The 22,797-nt window shown below is 40.1% G+C and overlaps 1 protein-coding gene and 1 long non-coding RNA gene across 9 annotated transcripts in view; one reads left to right on the forward strand and one right to left on the reverse strand.

The window, feature by feature from the left end:
- The window catches only part of LOC131753758 (uncharacterized), a 127,869-nt gene that overhangs the window by 39,295 nt on the left and 65,777 nt on the right, over positions 1-22,797 (reverse strand). For all 8 annotated transcript variants that reach the window (XR_010839692.1, XR_010839687.1, XR_010839693.1 and 5 more), the window contains 2 exons: positions 13,186-13,350; positions 10,297-10,449 (listed from right to left, as the gene is read on the reverse strand). This is a non-coding gene — a long non-coding RNA (uncharacterized lncRNA). The remainder of the gene's footprint in view (positions 1-10,296; positions 10,450-13,185; positions 13,351-22,797) is intronic.
- Positions 1-22,797, forward strand: part of SLC12A1 (solute carrier family 12 member 1) — a 91,166-nt gene that overhangs the window by 23,941 nt on the left and 44,428 nt on the right. Inside the window, exons 8-13 of the mRNA XM_059059450.2 lie at positions 1,236-1,363; positions 14,456-14,540; positions 18,335-18,486; positions 19,874-19,981; positions 20,300-20,423; positions 22,200-22,301. Coding sequence (XP_058915433.1) covers positions 1,236-1,363; positions 14,456-14,540; positions 18,335-18,486; positions 19,874-19,981; positions 20,300-20,423; positions 22,200-22,301 — 699 coding nt within the window. The remainder of the gene's footprint in view (positions 1-1,235; positions 1,364-14,455; positions 14,541-18,334; positions 18,487-19,873; positions 19,982-20,299; positions 20,424-22,199; positions 22,302-22,797) is intronic.

The raw sequence follows: 22,797 nt of genomic DNA on the forward strand, positions 1-22,797 counted from the left end.
CATCATCCTAGATTCTTTTGTTCATATTTTTCTTCCTTCCTTTTCTTTCTTTGCTTTTCTTTCTGTTTTTCTTCTACATTGTTTTCTTTTTTTAAATTTTCTTCTTTTAAAAAAATTAATTAATCAATTTTTTGGCTGCATTGGGTCATTGTTCCTGCACATGGGCTTTCTCTAGCTGCAGCACATGGAATTTCTCTAGTTGCAGCAAGCAGGAGCTACTCTTCATTGCAGCGTGCAGGCTTCTCACTGCGGTGGCTTCTCTTGTTGCTGAGGACAGGCCCTAGAGAGCACGGCCTTCAGTGGTTGTGGCGTGTGGGCTCAGTAGTTGTGGCTCGTGGGCTCTAGAGTGCAGGCTCAGTAGTTGTGGCACACGGGCTTAGTTGCTCTGAGGCATGTGGGATTTTCCCAGACCAGGGCTCAAACCCGTGTCCCTTGCATTGGCAGGCAGATTCTTAACCACGGTGCCACCAGGGAAGTCCGTTTCCTTTTCATTGAAATAATTTGGTGACAACCTGTGGGATATTATTATTTTATGACCAAGGCTCCTCTCTCTCTCTCTCCATATATATGTATTATATAATAAAAAGATTATATATATATATATATATATATATATATATATATATATATATATATATATATATATATATATAGTCTCCATACATGAGAATTTGGTATAAGGATCTAAGATCCAACTCTAGAGACAGGGGCAGGGAGGTTAGTACATTAGTGAAAAAAAACTCTAAGATAGCCTCACCCACAAGTTTCTCCTACAATGTTTTTTTTTGTTTTTTTCCTACAATGTTTTTTAAAAAGGCATAGAAAAGCAGTGTGCTGATTAAGGTGCATATATATGTGAGAATGTAGCTGTATGTGTGTAGGGCAATGTTGTGTGGTATATTTGTGAGTATGCCAGTAGGGTCATGAGAAAATTTTCCATATCCTTCTTTTTCAATCTTCTAGATTCAAAGGAGTTAGACAGCATGGGTCTCTGTTTGCATGAAAATTATTGATTTTTCAGGGTATGTCCTAGAGATCTAAAACCTTCTGACATGTATTTTGACTCTTGGCAAATATTCACATGAGGTTCATCAGGAGTACACCAATATCTTCAAGCTCATTCCATTTAGATTACAGGAACACTTTGCATTTAGGGCCATAGAAGCCAAATGTAACTTTATCTCCTACCTGTGAAGAAAGTCTACATGATAATTTTCTCATTATTTGTGTTGCAGCATCAATATTTGCAGAAAACTTTGGGCCAAGCTTCACAAAAGGTGAAGGCTTCTTCTCTGTCTTTGCCATTTTTTTCCCAGCAGCAACTGGGATCCTTGCTGGTGCCAATATCTCAGGAGATTTGGAGGTATGTTGTTTCCTCTGCTTTGTAATTCTGCGAGGTAATGGTGCACCTGGGCAGGACAAGGAGCTATAGACATCTGTTGTGACCATGTTTCTCTATAGATTTCAAAACTGTAAGATTTCTGCAAAGTTTCCTATTTATTTAAAAGTTCTCTCTTTAATGACACATTTTACTGCCAAACTATCCTATTCCAGATAGTTCCTCCAAAAGTCTTATTCAGTGATATCAGAAGGACAGAGTATACTGACAGTGTGTCATATTTCCAACAAAATGAATATAATTCACTGAAAAAAAAAGTATCAGAACCGGGCTTCCCTGGTGGCACAGTGGTTAAGAATCCTCCTGGCAATGTAGGGGACACGGGTTCGAGCCCTGGTCCAGGAGATCCACATGCCACGGAGCAGCTAAGCCTGTGCGCCACAACTCCTGAGCCTGTGCTCTAGAGCCCAGGAGCCTACTGAGCCCGCGTGCCACAACCACTGAAGCCCACGTGCCTAGAGCCCATGCTCAGCAAAAAGAGAAGCCACCGCAAAGAGAAGCCTGCGCACTGCAATGAAGAGTAGCCCCCGCTCGCTGCAACTAGAAAAAGCCCTCGCACAGTAACAAAGACCCAATGCAGCCAAAAATAAATAAATTTATTTTAAAAATATATGAGAACCATCCTTTCTCTTTGAAATACATAATGAATGGAATATTCAAGAAAAAACAAAACCAAAACCAAATCACTTTATTACTGAATGCTTATGTCATTAAATTCAGAGGTACATTCACTCATTTAATAGGTATTTATTTAGCAGTCTACTCATAATGTTCTATGTTAAGTACTGTAAGGAGCATTGTATTAGTTAGGATATAAGTTTCAATGTTTTACAAAAGGCCAAGAACAGTGACCTAAATAAGACAGAAGTTTGTTTTCCTAGTGCATAAAAATTCAAGGCCATAGGCCATATACCGGAAAAAGACAGGTCTGCTCCAAAAAGTAGCCCAGAAAACCTAGATGACCTCTCTTGTATTACCATTCCCTTGGGGTTGGCCCTCATCTTCAAGGTCCAAGATGACTGATCACTTCCAAGATCACATTCCAGTCCACAGGAAGGGGGTTAAGGAAGTAGAGGGCAAACAATCACTTCTGTTGACATTCCATTGACCGGAATTTAGTCTCTGTGACCTTACCTAGTTGCAAATACTGGGAAATGTAATCTCTAGTTGGACAACTATGTCACCAGATAAAATTTTAGGGGGTTCTAGTATTAAAAGGAAGGTGAAAATGTATATTAGAGGACAATAAACAGTCTGTACCACATGTGAAAAAAAAGTAGAAGACACAGGTTTTACGTCAATAAGTTTATAATCAACTTTGGAATATAAGAAATCTTTGCAAGAGTCATCAGGAGGCAGGCATAAATGAAAATTGAATGCATTGTCCAAGTTCATTATGAAATAAAAATAATGAAGAAATAATTACATTAGGGATGATTTTCTCAACACAGTAACTTTTGAGCAGGAACTAAAAGCAAAGGCTGGATACTGACAACTGGTCAGAAAATATAAGGGTATTCTAGGCAGAAAAAACAAAAGAACAGACAGGAATGGGAAAACTGTGGGACAGTAAGGAGTCTCTCATGATTCAACTGGAGAAGTCTTGACGGGCTGGGTACCCTTATAAGGTAAGGAGAAAGGCTGTTGAAGGGACCTGAGCGAGAGAGGCTTACCCTAGAACATAATTCCATGAAAGTGGGGACTTTGCCTTTGGATTTGTGCACTGCTGTGTCCTTGGAGCTAGGAAAGCTTCAAAAAATATTTACTGAGTGAATGAATAAAGGCATTTAGATTGGTTATATTAATGACCGCAGTGCCATGGTAAATTTTTTTTGTTTTTTTTAACATCTTTATTGGAGTATAATTGCTTTACAATAGTGTGTTAGTTTCTGCTTTATAACAAAGTGAATCAGCTATACATATACATATATCCCCATATCTCCTCCCTCTTGCGTCTCCCTCCCACCCTCCCTATCCCACCCCTCTAGGTGGTCACAAAGCACTGAGCTGATCTCCCTGTGCTATGCAGCTGCTCCCCACTAGCTATCTATTTTACATTTGGTGGTGTATATATGTCCATGCCACTCCCTCACTTCATCCCAGCTTACCCTTCCCTCTCCCCGTGTACCCAAGTCCATTCTCTACATCTGTGTCTTTATTCTTATCCTGCCCCTAGGTCCTTCAGAACCATTATTTTTTTTTTTTTTTAGATTCCATATATATGTGTTAGCATACAGTATTTGTTTTTCTCTTTCTGACTTAACTTCACTCTGTATGACAGACTCTAGGTCCATCCACCTCACTACAAATAACTCACTTTCGTTTCTTTTTATGGCTAGGTAATATTCCATTGTATATATGTGCCACATCTTCTTCATCCATTCATCTGTCAATGGACACTTAGGTTGCTTCCATGTCCTGGGTATTGTAAACAGAGCCGCAATGAACATTGTGGTACATGACTCCTTTTGAATTATGGTTTTCTCAGGGTATATGCCCAGTAGTGGGATTGCTGGGTTGTATGGTACTTCTATTTTTAGTTTTTTAAGGAACCACCATACTGTTCTCCACAGTGGCTGTCTCAATATACATTCCCACGAACAGTGCAAGAGGGTTCCCTGTTCTCCACACCCTCTCCAGCATTTATTATTTGTACATCTTTTGATGATGGCCATTCTGACTGGTATGAGGTGATACCTCATTGTAGTTTTGATTTGCATTTCTCTAATGATTAATGATGTTGAGCATTCTTTCACGTGTTTGTTGGCAATCTGTATATCTTCTCTGCAGAAATGTCTATTTAGGTCTTTGGCCCATATTTGGATTGGGTTGTTAGTTTTTTCGGATATTGAGCTGCATGAGCTGCTTGTAAATTTTGGAGATTAATCCTTTGTCAGTTGCTTCATCTGCAAATATTTCCTCCCATTCTGAGGGTTGTCTTTTCATCTTGTTTGTGGTTTCCCTTGCTGTGCAAAGCTTTACAGTTTCATTAGGTCCCGTTTGTTTATTTTTGTTTCTATTTCCATTTCTCTAGGAGGTGGGTCAAAAAGGATCTTGCTGTGATTTATGTCATAGACTGTTCTGCCTATGTTTTCCTCTAAGAGATTTATAGTGTCTGGCCTTACATTTAGGTCTTTAACCCATTTTGAGTTTATTTTTGTGTGTGGTGTTAGGGAGTGTTCTAATTTCATTCTTTTACATGTAGCTGTCCAGTTTTCCCAGCACCACTTATTGAAGAGGCTGTCTTTTCTGCATTGTGTACTCTTGCCTCCTTTATCAAAGATAAGGTGACCATATGTGTGTGGGTTTATCTCTGGGCTTTCTATCCTGTTCCATTGATCTATATTTCTGTTTTTGTGCCAGTACCATACTGTCTTGATTACTGTAGCTTTATGAGTCGGAAGTCCGGAAGTCTGATTCCTCCAGCTCCACTCTTCTTTCTCAAGATCGCTTTGGCTATTTGGTGTCTTCTGATTTCCATACAAATTGTGAAATTTTTTCTTCTAGTTCTGTGAAAAATGCCAGTGGTAGTTTGATAAGTATTGCACTGAATCTGTAGATTGCTTTGGGTGGTATAGTCATTTTCAAAATGTTGATTCTTCCAATCCTAGAACATGGTATACCCCTCCATCTGTTTGTATCATCTTTAATTTTTTTCATCAGTGTCTTAGTTTTCTGCCTACAGATCTTTTGTCTCCTTAGGTAGGATTATTCCCAGGTATTTTATTCTTTTTGTTACAATGGTATATGGGAGTGTTTCCTTCATTTCTCTTTCAGATTTTTCATCATTAATGTATAGGAATGCAAGAGATTTCTGTGCATTAATTTTGTATCCTGCTACTTTACCAAATTCATTGATTAGCTCTAGTAGTTTTCTGGTAGCATCTTTAGGATTCTCCATGTATAGTATCATGTCATCTGCAAACAGTGACAGTTTTACTTCTTCTTTTCTGATTTGGATTCCTTTTATTTCTTGTTCTTCTCTGATTGCTGTGGTTAAAACTTCCAAAACTATGTTGAATAACAGTGGTGAGAGTGGACAACTTTGTATTGTTCCTGATCTCAGAGGAAATGATTTCAGTTTTTCACCATTGAGAACGATGTTGGCTGTGGGCTTGTCACAGATGGCCTTTATTATGTTGAGGAAAGTTCCCTGTATGCCTACTTTCTGCAGGGTTTTTATCATAAATGGGTGTTGAATTTTGTCTAAAGCTTTTTCTTCATCAATTGAGATGATCATGTGGTTTTTCTCCTTCACATTGATTGATTTGTGTATATTGAAGACTCCTTGCATTCCTGGGATAAACCTCACTTGATCATGCTGTATGATCCTTTTAATGTGCTGTTGGATTCTGTTTGCTAGTATTTTGTTGAGGATTTCTGAATCTATGTTCATCAGTGATATTGGCCTGTAGTTTTCTTTTTTGTGACATCTTTGTCTCATTTTGGTATCAGGGTGATGGTGGCCTCATAGAATGAGTTTGGGAGTGTTCCTCCATCTGCTATATTTTGGAAGAGTTTGAGAAGGATAGGTGTTAGCTCTTCTCCAAATGTTTGATAGAATTTGCCTGTGAAGCCATCTGGTCCTGGGCTTTTGTTTGTTGGAAGATTTTTAATGACAGTCTCAATTTCAGTGCTTGTGATTGGTCTGTTTATATATTCTATTTCTTCCTGGTTCAGTCTTGGAAGGTTGTGCTTTTCTAAGAATGTGTCCATTTCTTCCAGGTTGTCCATTTTATTGGCATAGAATTGTTGTAGTAATCTCTCATGCTTCTTTGTATTTCTGCAGTGTCAGTTGTTACATCTCCTTTTTCATTTCTAATTCTATTGATTTGCGTATTCTCCCTTTTTTTCTTGAGTCTGGCTAATGGTTTATAAAGTTTTTATCTTCTCAAAGAACCAGCTTTTAGTTTTATTGATCTTTGCCATTGTTTCCTTCATTTCTTTTTCATTTATTTCTGATCTTTATGATTTCTTTCCTTCTGCTAACTTTGGGGTTTTTTTGTTCTTCTTTCTCTAATTGCTTTAGATGTAAGTTTAGGTTGTTTGAGATGTTTCTTGCTTCTTGAGGTTGGATTGCATTGCTATAAACTTCCCTCTTGGAACTGCTTTTGCTGCATCCCATAGGTTTTGGGTCATTGTGTTTTCATTGTCATTTGTTTCTAGGTATTTTTTAATTTCCTCTTTGATTTCCTCAGTGATCTCTTGGTTATTTAGTAGCATATTGTGTAGCCTCCATGTGTTTCTATTTTTTACAGATTTTTTCCTGTAATTGATATCTAGTCTCATAGTATTGTGGTCGGAAAAGATACTTGATATGATTTCAGTTTTCTTAAATTTACCCAGGCTTGATTTGTGACCCAAGATATGATGTAACCTGGAGAATGTTCCTTAAGCACTTGAGAAAAAAGTGTATTCTGTTGTTTTTGGATGGAATGTCCTATAAATATCAATTAAGTCCATCTTGTTTAATGTATCATTTAAAGCTTGTGTTTCCTTATTTATTTTCATTTTGGATGATCTGTCCATTGGTGAAAGTGGGGTGTTAAAGTCCCCTACTATGGCTGTGTTACTGTCGATTTCCCCTTTTATGGCTGTTAGCATTTGCCTTATGTATTGAGGTGCTCCTATGTTGGATGCATAAATATTTATAATTGTTATATCTTCTACTTGGATTGATCCCTTGATCATTATGTGTATCTGTCTGTGTCTCTTGTAATAGTATTTATTTTAAGTCTATTTTGTCTGATATGAGAATTGCTTCTCCAGCTTTCTTTTGATTTCCATTTGCATGGAATATCTTTTTCCAACCCCTCACTTTCAGTCTGTAAGTGTCCCTAGGTCTGAAGTGGGTCTCTTGTAGACAGCATATATATGGGTCTTGTTTTTGTGTCCATTCAGCCCGTCTATGTCTTTTGGTTGGAGCAATTAATCCATTTAGTTTTAAGCTAATTATCAATATGTATGTTCCTATTACCATTTTCTTAATTGTTTTGGGTTTGTTATTGTAGGTCTTTTCCTTCTCTTGTGTTTCCTGCCTAAAGAAGTTCCTTTAGCATTTGTTGGAAAGCTGGTTTGGTGGTGCTGAATTCTCTTAGCTTTTGCTTGTCTGTAAAGGTTTTAATTTCTCTGTTGAATCTGAATGAGATCCTTGCTGGGTACAGAAATCTTGGTTGTAGGATTTTCCCTTTCATCACTTTAAATATGTCCTACCACTCCCTTCTGGCTTGCAGAGTTTCTGCTGAAAGATCAGCTGTTAAGCTTATGGGGAGTCCCTTGTATGTTATTTGTTGTTTTTCCCTTTCTGCTTTTAATATTTTTTCTTTGTATTTAATTTTTGATAGTGTGGTTAATGTTTCTTCATGTGTTTCTCTTTGGATTTATCCTGTATGGGACTTTCTGTGCTTCCTGGACTTGATTAACCATTTCCTTTCCCACATTAGGGAAGTTTTCATCTATAATCTCTTCAAATATTTTCTTAGTCCCTTTGTTTTTCTTTTCTTCTTCTGGGAGCCCTATAATTCGAATGTTGGTGCGTTTAATGTTGTCCCAGAAGTCTCTGAGACTGTCCTCAATTCTTTTCATTCTTTCTTCTTTATTCTGTTCTGTGGTAGTTATTTCCACTATTTTATCTTCCAGGTCACTTATCTGTTCTTCTGCCTCAGGTATTCTGCTATTGATTCCTTGTAGAGAATTTTTAATTTCATTTATTGTGTTGTTTATCATTGTTTGTTTGCTCTTTAGTTCTTCTAGGTCCCGTTAAACATTTCTTGTATTTTCTCCGTTCTATTTCCAAGATTTTGTATCATCTTTACTATCATTACTCTGAATTCTTTTTCAGGAGACTGCCTATTTCCTCTTCATTTGTTTGGTCTGGTGGGTTTTTACCCTACTCCTTCATCTGCTGTGTGTTTTTCTGTCTTCTCATTTTGCTTAACTTACTGTGTTTGGGGGCTCCTTTTTGCAGGCTGCATGTTTGTAGTTCCCGTTGTTTTTGGCATCTGCCCGCAGTGGCTAAGGTTGCTTCAGTGCGTTGTGTGGGCTTCCTGGTGGAGGGGACTGGTGCCTGTGTTCTGGTGGATGAGGCTGGTTTTGTCTTTCTGGTGGGCAGAACCGCGTCTGGTGGTGTGTTTTTGGTGTCTGTGACCTTATTATGATTTTAGGCAGCCTCTCTGCTAATGGGTGGGGTTGTGTTCCTATCTTGCTAGTTGTTTGGAATAGGGTGTCCAGCACTGTAACTTGCTGCTTGTTCAGTGGAACTGGGTCTTAGCATTGAGATGGAGCTCTCTGCGAGAGCTTTTGCCGTTTGATGTTACGTGGAGCCAGGAGGTCTCTGGTGGACCAATGTCCTGAACTCAGCTCTCCCACCTCAGAGGCACAGGCCTGACACCTGGCTGGAGCATCAAGTTGCTGTCAGCCACACCGCTCGGGAGGGAAGGAGGGAGGGAGGGAGGGAGGGAGGGAGGGAGGGAAGGAAGGAAGATAAAGTTATTGAAATAAAATATTTAAAAAATTAAAAATAAAAAAATGTTTTTAAATTTAAAAAAAAACAAAAAAAACGGACAGGCAGAACCCTAGGACAAGTGGTAAATGCAAAGCTATACAGACAAACTCACAAAAAGAAGCATACACATACACACTCAGAAAAAGAGAAAAAGGAAAAAATATATATATCTATATATATTTAAAAAAGGGGAAGGAGCAACCAAATCAATAAACAAATCTACCAATGATAATAAACTCTAAGTACTAAACTAACATAAACATAAAACCAGAAACAAATTAGGTACAGAAAGCAAACCCCATGTGCACAGTTGCTCCCAAAGTCCACCTCCTCAATTTCAGATGATTCATTGTCTATTCAGGTATTCCACAGATGCAGGGTACATCAAGTTGATTGTGGAGATTTAATCTGCTGCTCCTGAGGCTGCTGGGAGAGATTTCCCTTTCTCTTCTCTGTTCGCACAGCTCCTGGGGTTCAGCTTTGGGTTTGGACCCGCCTCTGTGTGTAGATCGCCTGAGAATGTCTGTTCTTCACCCAGACAGGATGGGGTTAAAGGAGCAGCTGATTAGGGGGCTCTGGCTCACTCAGGCCAGGGGTGGGGAGGTGGGGGGGAGGGGGGTGGGTATGGAATGCAGGGCAAGCCTGCAGTGGCAGAGACCAGCATGACGTTGCAACAACGTGAGGAATGCCGTGTGTTCTCCGGGGAAGTTGTCCCTGGATCACTGGATCCTGGAAGTGGCGGGCTGTACAGGCTCCTAGGAGGGGAGGTGTGAAGGGTGACCTGTACTTGCACACAGGCTTCTTGGTGGCTGCAGCAGCAGCCTTAGTGCCTCATGCCTGTCTGTGGTGTCCACGCTGATAGCCACAGTTCGCGCCTGTCTCTGGAGCTCGTTTAGGCGGTGCTCTGAATCCCCTCTCCTCCTGCAGCCCGAAACAATGGTCTCTTGCCTCTTCGGCAGCTCCACATTTTTCCCTGGACTCCCTCCCAGCTAGCTGTGGCGCACTAGCCCCCTTCAGGCTGTGTTCACGCAGCCAACCCCAGTCCTCTCCCTGGGATCTAAGCTACTAAGCGAAGCCCGAGCCTCAGCTCCCAGCCCCCACCCACCCTGATGGGTGAGCAGACAAGCCTCTCGGGCTGGTGAGTGCTGGTCGGCACCAATCCTCTGGGCAAGAATCTCTCCTCTGCACCCCTGTTGCTGTGCTCTCCTCTGTGGCTCCGAAGCTTCCCCCCTCCACCACCAGTGGTCTCCACCCATGAAGGGGTTTCCTAGTGTGTGGAAACCTTTCCTCCTTCACAGCTCCCTCCCACTGGTGCAGGTCCCGTCCCTATTCTTTTGTATCTGTTCTTTCTTTTTTCTTTTGCCCTAACCAGGTACATGGGGAAGTGTCTTGCCTTTTGGGAGGTCTCAGGTCTTCTGCCAGCGTTCAGTGGTTGTTCTGTAGGAGTTGTTCCACGTGTAGATGTATTTCTGATGTATTTGTGGGGAGGAAGGTGATCTCCATGTCTTACTCCTCTGCCATCTTGAAGGTCTCTCCATGGTAAATTCTTGAGCAGAGATATGGCATAAAAAAATAGTATGCTGAGGCTCAGAAAAATTAAGTAAATTGTTCAAAATGATTCAAGTTGTAAGTAGTACTGCTTAGCAAAATTTAGCTCTGGATGTTAAGCTTCTGGTTTCTCAGATTTGGAAAAGTATCAGAGGTCACTGATATACATTTCTGTAAACTGTAAGACCACATTTAAATTAAAAAATATTGTGCTTTCTTTAGACTCCTCAGAAACAAGCTTTTATTATTAGATGCTTAGTAGTCAGTTCAGCTCAACCAACACTTATTACTTATACCAGGCACCAGAGAAGCAAAGAAGAGCTTGCTTGATCCTTCTCTCAAGGAGCTCATGGTCTAAGACAGAGACAGATTAACTCTATATGAGTCATAAAAAAACAAGAACAAAATCTTGTGCAAGGGAAAAATGAAACAGTAACTGCCTGTCCCCAAAGAAGTAAGGGAAGTCTTTCAGAGGAGGGGACACTCAATCCAGATTTGAAGGGATGAATAGGAGTTCATCAATAGGACAAAGAAGGGAGGGACATTTGGAACAGTAAACAAGGACTGTAAAAAGGCTCAGAGAAAGATGCTGCTGATGGGAATTATTTTATGTATGGAGTGGGGTATGCAAGTAAAATCTTTTCATCAATATATTAATAAACATATTTGTAAAGGAACTTCTATGTGTCCTAGGCACTCTGGGAGTAAGCAAAGAACTAGAGGATATCCCAATCTAAAAAAAAAAGGCAAGGCTTAGAATTCCTTTATCCCAAGAGAAGTGTTAACTTGATTTAGGATTGCTGTGTTAGTAAAGAATTTTATTTATCTATCAATCTGTACTGAGAAACCTCTGACTTTGAGTTTACATTGTAGAGAAAGTGAGTTTCATGTAAAGATGTCCTATCATGATTTTTAGGGCACATGTGGTCATAATATTGTTGTTAAAAGTTGCATTTTTTCTATTTAAAAATACTTTGGTGATTTTACAATTAAGTTTAACTTTTAGCACATACATTACTGTATACTGTTATGAAGAACTCAGAAATCCTTTAAACAACTGACAGTGGAGTTTGGATATTATCCCACAACTAGCTAGAGACACTAAGGAAGTTAGATCAGAGAGTACTATGATTAGACACTCATTTTAAAGAGTTTGCCAGCAGCTTGTGAGGGATGGATTAGAGGGTGATAGGTAGGGAGACCAGAGGCAGATGATCAGTTAGAGGATATCACAGTAGTCTGGATAAGAGATGACATGAGCCTGAATTAAGGCCATGGCAGGGAAAATGGATCAAAGTGGTCAGCTTTTGTTAGAGTTAGGAGAGGAAATGGAAAGGATACTTTTTTTTTTTTTTTTACTGTGATCTGCTGTAAGAAAACACTATATATCACAACCAAGTGACTACATGCAAAAATTTCTCCAAACAGTTCAATCCTTTATTACAAATGATGTCTCCTGATATTTTCACATCAGTTCTATTCTACTGTATTCTTTTCATGCTGGCTGTAACCTAGTGAATTGATTCCATGGTGAATAGAAGCTCAGATTTGGCCATTGGGGTTGAAATGGCAGAAGGATATCAGAGGTGAGATGTCTAATGCATAGCTACATTTACGAGTCTGGAGCTCTGGAAAGAAACTAGGCCAGAACTGGAAGCCATGGCATGGATGAGTCCATCCAGGTCTGGGTAAGAAGGAGGAGAAAAGCAGACCAAGGTAGCACCCAGGGGATATTCAAAATATAAATGGTAGAAAAGGAGTCCACAGAGAAGAAAAAGAAAGAGCTAAGAGGGAGGTGAACTCAAGAGAGAGAAAGTCAAGAGAAGAGAATGCTATGAGAAGTAATAATTAACATGATCAAAAGCCAGAGTGGTCAAGCATGTTAAGGACGGAGAGGTGACCACATGTTGGGAAGTGGAAAGGAAACTTCAGAACTTATAGATAATATTTCTTTCTGAGAGTGAAACTAGAACATAATAGATTCAGTTCAATTTAGTAAACATGTATTGTTTATACACTATGAAGGTATGCAAGACTCTACCTCTGCTCACAGCCTCAGAATCCTTCTCAAGATGGTTCTTCAGGCTGCCAGTGACAGTTAACAAGCATTAGCACAAGGGGATGCTACAAGGTTCCCATCCTGAACCTTCTATTTGTTAACACAGTATTGATGATGTGTAAATATGTGCCTGGGAAAAGATTTGGGAGGTACCCAGGTCTAATCAGGACAGTTAAGATGCAGTTTCAGAGATGTAAGATTAGGATATGGTTGACACTCAACCAGCAGCAATCTAGTAGACTGCACTCTGTCCTAAGGAAAAAAATAAAATATTTAATAAAGAAAGGTGAAGGAAGGTGAGCTTTTGGGTTACTGCTTGAGGGATGAAAATTAACATTTAGAGTGAAAACTAAGAATCTATGTCCTGAGCCCTGTCTAGGGGAAATGTATCCAGAGCAGACAACGTGAGTATATGACCAGACATTAAGATATTTGCATCCTGATTTATATCAGGTCAAGTTTGACCCTCGTGTAAGTCCTAAATAAGTAAATTTAGAGCTTGTAGCAGATAGTTCTAAATATAAACTAAGTGTTCTTGTTTTAGATATAAGACTGCTGTCCATCTTCATACCTCTTTCCTTATATATATTTCCTTTCTTCCCACTTATATCAATTGTTCACATTTCACTCAGATCCCAAGAAATCCTTAATCAATAAAATAAAACTTGAACATACCATGAATGAGATTGAGTGGGGTCGCTTTCAGCCACGGTTGCCTTCTTCTTCCTTCTATGTGCTACTCAGTTACACACACTTGCCACATTCTCTTTTGGAGACAGTAGTTTGGAATGAAGAGGTTGGATATGTCTGTATCAGAACAAACCATGTGTGCAGATATTCCTACAAGGATGGGAAGGAATGAGTAATTACAGAGTGGCTCCATAGGGCTGGCTTACTCCCCTGTGGGGGCAGATTTGCTTGGTTTAGTTAACATTTCCAGCTGTCAGGTTGCATCTGCATTCACCATGAGTTGATTTTTCTGATGGACTTGATCAGCAGATTTAAGTTAACAAAACACAAAACTCAGACTTTGACTGCATTGATTGCTTACTTGTATCAATGAGTCTCATGTCCTCTGGTGGGGGAACTGATGTCTACTGAGATAGTGCTTTCTTCAATTCGGTATTTATTGACTCCTACTATATGCCAGCACTGTCTTTTATAAGCAATGAATACACTGAAATCTCTACTTAATAATCCCTGTTAAGTTGAATTCTATTATTTAGAAGTTATGCTGCTTGGAAATTGATTATTATCTGATTCAGCTCCCAAAATAGGATATAAAGTGGAATATTATATATGATGTGAGCTCAGCTCCGTGAATTTATATATATTTATGGGCAAGAGAAAAGCCCATTTTCTGGTATAAGCTTAAATTTGCCTCTTTCTTTATGCTTGCTTATGGAAATTAATATCTCCCATTGTAGTTATTCCTGAACTAGATTCCAAATGGGAGATTTGAGGGATTGGAGAATTTAGAAGATGATCTTCTTGCTCAGTCAAAAGTAATTTTTTTTAAAGTAAGCCTAAGCTTAGTACAAAACAAATACACACACAGATATCGTCAATGTGCCGGGTATGTTTGTGTGTCCCCCCTAATACTTTAAGGTCTTATACATCTGCATGAAATTCACAGGAGATAAAGGGGAGGGGAAGGCAGTAGTGAACCAACTAGTCTACTTTTCTATAAAAACTCCCTCCTGGACAGTTATAAATCTCTTCTGTTCAGCACAAAGTTATACAGATTTCTTTATTCTCTCTAAACACCCTGTCTTTGTCCAAAAAGAACTGGAGCTCACCACTTTGCCATTTGCTTGATTTTTTTCTTTAGACCTCGCCTCAGGAAGGGTAGCCTAAAATTTTCAAAATACAGAATTAACTCCAAGTGATGTCTGTTTCTTATTCCACTCTATCTCCTCATTCCTCCACATTATTTTTTTCAAAGGATCCCCAAGATGCTATCCCCAGAGGGACCATGCTGGCCATCTTCATCACCACTGTCGCCTACATAGGAGTTGCTATTTGTGTAGGTAAGTTGTGTGTCTCTGGTGTCAGAATGCCAGAATTACAAGGGGCCCAATTGTTTTTCATGTCAAGTGAGCTTTCCATGGAACATAAGTTGAAATTTTTTAAATAGGCAACAATTTTAATTCCCTTCTTGGATGCTCTAGGAGTTTGAATGCACTTAAGCTGTAACACAGGTGTCTCTGGGTCAGGGATAGAGTAGAGGTAATCAGATTGTCATTCTACCCGAACACAGAAAGGATCCCATTTTGCTGCTCTAGGTGATATTTCCACTGCCAAGGAAGCCACTATTTCCAGCACCCTCCTCCCTTGCCTTTAGGAGGCAGGTGAGGAACAGAGTAAGAGAAAAGAAGCCCAAAAACCAAAACAACAATGAAAAAAGCCTTAGGAAAGTACACAAGATACAGAGTTGATGAATGACTGTGTCTCCTCCTTGCACTACAGTCCCTAATATGGAAATGTCACTGTCACCAATTGGCAGGCAATCAGACTAGACCCAGCTGCCAGCAGTGTGGGCAGCCATCCCCCACATTGCTCAGTGAGCATAAAATATGTGGATTTGCCTGCTGTTCTTATTTATTTACTTATTTATTTACTTATTTTTCGGTACCTGGGCTTCTCACTGTAGTGGCCTCTCCCGTTGCGGAGCACAGGTTCCGGACGCTCAGGCTCAGTGGCCATGGCTCACGGGCCCAGCCGCTCTGCAACATGTGGGATCTTCCTGGACCAGGCCACGAACCCGTGTCCCCTGCATTGGCAGGTGGGCTCTCAACCACTGCGCCACCAGGGAAGCCCTTTTAAAAAAATTTATTTTTAAAAACATCTTTATTGGAGTATAACTGCTTTACGATGGTGTTAGTTTCTGCTTTATAACAAAGTGAATCAGCTATACATATACATATATCCCCATATCCCCTCCCTTTCCCACCCCTCTAGGTGGTCACAAGGCACCGAGCTGATCTCCCTGTACTATGCAGCTGCTTCCCACTAGCTATCTATTTTACATTTGGTAGTGTATATATGTCCATGTCACTTTCTCACTTCGTCCCAGCTTACCCTTCTCCCCACCCCGTGTCCTTAAGTCCATTCTCTACTCTGTGTCTTTACTCCTATCCTGCCCCTAGGTTCTTCAGAACCTTTTTTTTCCCTTAGATTCCATATATATGTGTTAGCATACAGTATTTGTTTTTCTCTTTCTGACTTACTTCACTCTGTATGACAGTCTTATTACTCAGCCATAAAAAGAAACAAAATTGAGTTATTTGTAGTGAGGTGCATGGACCTAGAGACTGTCATGCCTGCTGTTCTCAAGCTGACTTTTGTTCCACGTGCTGCCTGCAGCCACACCTCCTCCTAGTTGGGGGTCACCTCAAGCTTCTGCCATTATTGGAGAGGAAGGAATGTGGAACATTCAGAGAAGAAAACTTTTCTGGGCACACTCAGGAATACAGCTCCAGGCTGGACCACTATGGAAGCCCAGATGACCATTTAAAAGGGCACATCCTGGGCTTCCCTGGTGGCACAGTGGTTGAGAATCTGCCTGCCAATGCAGGGGACAGGGGTTCGAGCCCTGGTCTGGGAAGATCCCACATGCCGCGGAGTAACTGGGCCCGTGAGCCACAGCTACTGAGCCTGCGCATCTGGAGCCTGTGCTCTGCAACAAGAGAGGCCGCGACAGTGACAGGCCTGCGCACCGCGATGAAGAGTGGCCTCCGTTCTCAGCAACTAGAGAAAGCCCTCGCACAGAAATGAAGACCCAACACAGCCAATAAATAAATAAATAAATAAATAAATTTAAAAGGGCACATCCTAATTGTCCTCTGCTTACTATAAAGGAAATTGATAAAGTACATATATCTGGGGTTGGATTCTTTGGAAAAAACCAAAACAATTAACTTAGGTTCTTTCTTCTCTCACTGTCTCTTATTTCAAGAAATTGGACAATGTTGTTAATTGTATTGTTGTGACATTTCCAAGTTTAGTTACATGCAAAGAGATGTTATTCCAGTGCTCTAGGAAATTGACACATTTAATGACCTTGACATCACCTAAACTTCCCAAATGGTTTTTCTTTCTCACACAAATTAAGGAGTAAGAAATGAGTAAAGGAATAGACCTGACTTCAGAGATTCTTCTCCTTTATTTCTTCTTATGGGTAGAAAGATCTGTGTTTCTATACTTTTTCCAGGGTAAGAAAAGGATAGTCATGGGGTCCCCTGGCCTGTCATTAGAGCAAATAATGGTTCATGGCTTGGCTTCATAGGAATTTGGAGAGTTCTGCTATGCAGAAGTTAAAACACATGATTTTAAAAAGTCAGCTCAACATAAATGAACAATGCAAAAAGGTAAAATCTGAAGTGGATAGTTTTGCTTGGTAACCAACATCCATACTTTCAAGTATTTAAGCAGGGGCTGTCAGGCCACTTCTCAGGGCTATATAAAAAGGATTCCCGTACTGATTATTTTATTTATTTATTTATTTATTTTTTGCGGTATGCGGGCCTCTCACTGTTGTGGCCTCTCCCGTTGCGGAGCACAGGCTCCGGACGCGCAGGCCTAGCGGCCATGGCTCATGGGCCTAGCTGCTCCGCGGCATGTGGGATCTTCCCGGACCGGGGCACGAACCCGTGTCTCCTGCATCGGCAGGCGGATTCTCAACCACTGCGCCACCAGGGAAGGGAAGCCCCCGTACTGATTATTTTAAATGGCTCTTTCAACTAAAAGATTCTACAAGCTTTAAGTCTTTCCCAGATTCAAAGAGCAGGAATTCCATGACTATAATTAAGGGTTCCCATTAGTATCTGTTGCTGGGACGTCTCTTAAAATAATTGGCAAGGAATGAGAACTCACCCTGGCTGGAGACTGAAAAGCAAAATGAACAGTTTCATTGACTGGCATTTAGTTTGCAAAGTATTTATCCTTCAGGTAGTTCAGAAAAGTTAATATATATATATATATAAAACACCTATATTCATACCTTTCAATAATCCTATCAAATACATAATGGCAGAGATTACAGTTAGAAAAGTTAATAATAACAGTGATTAAAATATATATCAAGAATCTTTAAAAAGTTCATAACACATTTTAGGGAATCTATCCTAGAGAAATGCTTCGAATTACAGAAGAAAGATTTTATGTGCAAAGATGTTCATAGGATTGTTTGTAATGGAAAATAACAGAAATACAAAAATGTATAAAAATAATAGAATAGACTGAGATAAATATTTGATAGGATATTATTTGACCATGAATATTACCTAGGAAATCTTAATATTTTATCTCAAAATATTTTCTGTATCATTTAAACCATTAAAATTGTATAAGTAAAATTATGATGCTTTAAAAAAGTTATGCAAGGAAAATCATTAGTTGAAAATAAGAGCTCAGTTCTCCTAATCACTAGAATTCAGTAATGTCATCCCTTGGTTCTCTCACAGATGAGAAAATAAATTCTTCTCTCTGAAAAACTCCCAATCAGTAGCACTAACCCAGAAATTTGAATTGAGTCAATATTATGTGCAAAGCACTGCTGAAAGGGAGTCTCAATCCCAAGTGTCTTCCAGAGGCAGGCAAAAAGCTAGGACTTAAACTACCCCAGGCAGTGGAAGCAGCAACCTCTTAGATAGGGGTCACTCCCAGGCCTCACAGGATGGGAACTTCCAGGTACCAGTCAGAGGAAGTGTTGACAAAGAAAACAGGATAGGTCAAAGTAAACTAAGTATGTTTTCAGAAGAAAAACCTTAAGGGAGCAGAACCCTTCATATAAAGAAATGACAAGGCTTCGTTGTTTTCCCAGGGGCCTGTGTGGTCCGAGATGCCACCGGGAGCATGAATGACACCATCATTTCTGGGATGAACTGCAATGGTTCAGCAGCCTGTGGGTTAGGCTACGACTTCTCAAGATGTCAACATGAACCATGTCAGTATGGGCTGATGAACAATTTCCAGGTTCGAACCTCAAAAAATAATGTTTATTGCTACTGCTTCCATTTTTAGAACATCATGTATAATGACACTTCTGACTCCGCAACAGATTGGTTATTGACTGATTCGAATTCAGCAAGGAACAATTCGTGCGGGAGGACAGGGAGTCATACAGGCATTCATTATGTGTTTACACGCACTGTGGTGGGGAGAGAACAGGCAGTTGTATGAATTGCGTCACCACGGAAAGATTACCACCGCCTTTATGCATCTTCCAATCAATTGTGTAAGATTTCCTGGTGGGGAGATGGAGAGGCTTTGATTAGCTAGCACTAGGAATGCATTTCATGCCTGGGCTTCAGCTTAGGAAAAGCCTCTGTTGTGGTCCTGGAGTGTGTGGAGGACAAAGCCAAGAGGGTAATTGTCAGTGGCAGTTGGGGGGAGGTAAGTGAGGGGGAAGGAACAGGGGAAGTTGGGGAAACTGTGGAACTTAAAACATATTAATTTGTCTGAATGACTGGTGAGCACAGGGAGAAGCACATTTGTCGTGAAGGCTTCATTCATCTAGTTTAACAACCAACAAAGAGAAATTAACTCAGCTGAAGTCATTATTCCAAAATATGACTTAAATTGATAGAATCTCATCATGTCTCAGATCTAAAATTATGTTTAATGAGCACAGAAAAAGCAAAGGTTTGAAAAGCCTCTATGTGCAGGAAGAACAAGAAAGGCTAATGCCTTTAAAAAGATTGATAAGAGGCGTCCCTGGTGGCGCAGTGGTTGAGAGTCCGCCTGCCGATGCAGGGGACACGGGTTCGTGCCCTGGTCCGGGAGGATCCCGCATGCCCGGAGCGACTGGGCCCATGAGCCATGGCTGCTGAGCCTGCGCGTCTGGAGCCTGTGCTCCCCAACGGGAGAGGACACAACAGTGAGAGGCCCGTGTACCGCAAAAAAAAAAAAAAAAAAAAAAAAAAAAGATTGGTAAACAGCTGGGTCGCTCCCTAAACCTTATTAAAATACCACTTTCTGCTGAATAGAATTTCCCATTGTCCAAGAAACAGATGCCCAGAAAGGACAGATGGGGAAAATGTTGTCAAAATCCTTGAAATCATTTCCCTGTTTATTCTTTACAGTATCTTCCGGATGTATTGTGGTGAGCATTTATTATTTTTATTTTAAAAAAAAAAGAACAAACAATAACAAAGCCATTTCCATTTTGAAAAAACAATTATTAAGAACTTGAGAATCAAGCAGGGGAAAAAATATATGATTAGAAGCAATTAGCTTATTAAAGAGATTCCAAATCACAGAAAGTGGAAAGGGAAGCATTTGCATAAAATTTTGGGTTCAATTTTTTTTTTTTTTAACTCTCTGTTGGATGAGTCTCCTTACTTGAACCTCTCTCCTCAAGGTCATGAGCATGGTGTCAGGGTTTGGGCCCCTCATCACTGCTGGCATCTTTTCTGCAACACTCTCCTCAGCCCTGGCCTCCCTCGTCAGCGCACCCAAAGTTTTCCAGGTGACAAAGGCACAAGAGCATGTGCTTCTCCCTCCTTCTTTTGCCACTGAACATGGATCAAGCTGAAATATCCATTCTCACCGGCAATCCTTTTCCATGACTTTCTGAAGCAGTTTAATGTTTGCATCTGGCTCCAATGCTATGTCTGCCACATAGTCAAGATCAATTCAAATAATATAAAGAATGATAAACTGAAGTGTTAACTTGTGCTACATATTATGTATCACTTCATCTTTCCCCAAATCTTGTTAGAATCACCCAGGGAAAATGACTGTTCATAGCTATAAATGACGAATTTCTCCTCTTCTTTTCCATTAGGCTCTGTGCAAGGACAACATCTACAAAGCCCTGCAGTTCTTTGCAAAGGGATATGGGAAAAACAATGAACCCCTGAGAGGATACTTTCTCACTTTTGTTATAGCCATGGCGTTCATTCTTATTGGTTTGTAGTTTTCTTGTTCTTACTGAAAGCCAAAGAATTCTGATTACTCACAGGGTTTTCCTTTGAGCTTGAGACATTACCTGTTTTATGTTTAATACCCCATTTGGGAATACTGGAGTCTGTCTAAGAAGGAAATGAGAAATCCTGTGTGTGGAGGGCCTTTGAGGACTTGAGGTAGGCTTTGGACTTTAATCTCTTCTTTGAATCTGAATGTGGGAAATCCATCCAACCAAATGCAACTGAAGCCTTCCTCCAACCCACCCAATATTGTCTAATCCCACAGTGTCCCCCAGCTGCCACCTGTCTTTACATCTCCTGACAGCCAGCAGGAGAGGTGAAGTGTCTGTTCTCAAAATGTGGTCTGCTGACCACCTGTGTCAGAATGAAAATCACCTGTGGGTTTGTTAAAGTGCAGATTCCTTAGGCCCAACTGCCAGAGTTAGAATCTCTGGTGATAAGGAATCTGATTCTTACAAGTTCCTGAAATTCACAGAACACTAAGGTTTGTGAACCACTTACCTCAGCCCTTTCTCCTTAAGCAATAATCTCGGCTCCTTCTCCCTAAGCAATATAGAAATAGCTACACAATCTTGGAGAGGCACATGCATCACAGTTAGCCTGCACATTCCTCACTCCTCCTTAGGGTAACCACAATTGTGGGTGAGCCTATTAGAGGAAAAGAAGCAAAAGGCAAGGATGATGGTAACTATGCATAGACAGGCAGAGCCAGATTCAGCAGTGGTGCCAAACAATGGGGGCTCCTCCTCATCACATAAACTCAGGAAGTGACTCTCTATATCTACACATAATCACTCTTTTGTTTATTTTTTTAAAATCTATGTTTGTTACATTTAAAAAAATTAAGTAAAAAAGTGATTTTGTGTAGATATGTTTCAATTGTGTAATTTAAAGTTTAAGACTTCAAATTATTGTCCTAGACTGCATTTAAGTGATCAAATAGCCCAAAATTTAAAAAATCGTATAAATTAAATAATACTCTCAAAGGTCACTCTTTCAGAACGCTGTAGATTAGCTTCGTGGCACCAGCTTCGCGGCAGCTATTTTTGCCTACTTTCTTGCTGGCATCCATGTTCTAGAGTCACACCCAGCTGCCACCTACATTTGCATCACTGAGGTTGATAAGCTGTCTGATCTTCAGATAAATGAGAATGTCTCTAAATTATTTTTATATCATATAGTAAACAACCCAGCTAGGATTCAACCATATTGGACATTTAGATACTGAGGTAAAGCTTTTTTTGGCAAACCTTGAGAGGCAGAATTCTCTAGAGATGTAGAAAAGTACAAATGACTAACAAAGTCAGAGAGAGCAAGCCAGGTATGTATCCAATTCGATGGTTCTGGGGCACTGGTATTTAACTAACCTGTCACCCTGCAGAACCTTTTGATTGTATACAAAGCAGATAAAGAACACCATGTTTGGTACCTCTGAAATAGCTACAGGGGAGTTTGCCATCTGCCTGGTCTCCAAATACTCTATCCACTTCCACTCGAATCTTCTGTAGGTAGAGGTCTTGATTGTCCATATTTTTTGATTGGTAAGTTTTCTCATTTCTTACTTTATAGAAACCCTGGCTGAAAATATATTTGTAAATGAGTGCAGCCCCAAAGAAAAATCACTAACTTCTTAAACTTTGCCAGATGCTAACAAATGCTTTCAATTTCCGAATAAAGTCAAGCTTCCAGGCTATAACAGCTGTTCAGCCCCTGGTCTCATCACTCATATGTACATACTCAATTCTGCTTCGTTCACAGCGGAACTGAATACCATTGCTCCCATCATCTCCAACTTTTTCCTGGCCTCATATGCACTTATTAATTTTTCCTGCTTTCATGCCTCTTATGCCAAATCTCCAGGTAAGTTGACTTTTCAAAACTAAAATAAACCTAAGCAAACAGTTTGTCTCAATAAAATGAAATAAGTCAGTGAAAAGTGCCTGATCTGTGTTTATATGTTTCCTTATATCCTAGTGGGTGGTGTAGTTCACTGTATTTTGGTAGGTTGGGGGATGAGTTCTGAAATAGAAAAAGAATCATTTGAGCAATGGCCTTTTTGACCAACCATAAAGTCAATTTTCTCCTGCAGCAATAAATTATTCATTGCAAGAGAAACCACATTTATTTCAGCAATAGAAAAACACCACTATTTATTTCCAGGATGAAAGTGACCACAGAAGTGGAATGAATGTATGTATTTGCAACTTCCTTACAATCAATTTGTTTCCTGCCCATGGTGCAGAAGAGAAGGATGAGTAGTTCCCATAATTACCTGCTGAGTGCAGTCAGTGCAGATTCACATTGAAGCTGGTGACAGCCCTACACTCCTCACACTGTTGTTTAAAGTGGTGCAAAA

This window comes from Kogia breviceps, chromosome 3 (genome assembly GCF_026419965.1).
Source record: "Kogia breviceps isolate mKogBre1 chromosome 3, mKogBre1 haplotype 1, whole genome shotgun sequence".
Taxonomy (NCBI): domain Eukaryota; kingdom Metazoa; phylum Chordata; class Mammalia; order Artiodactyla; family Physeteridae; genus Kogia; species Kogia breviceps.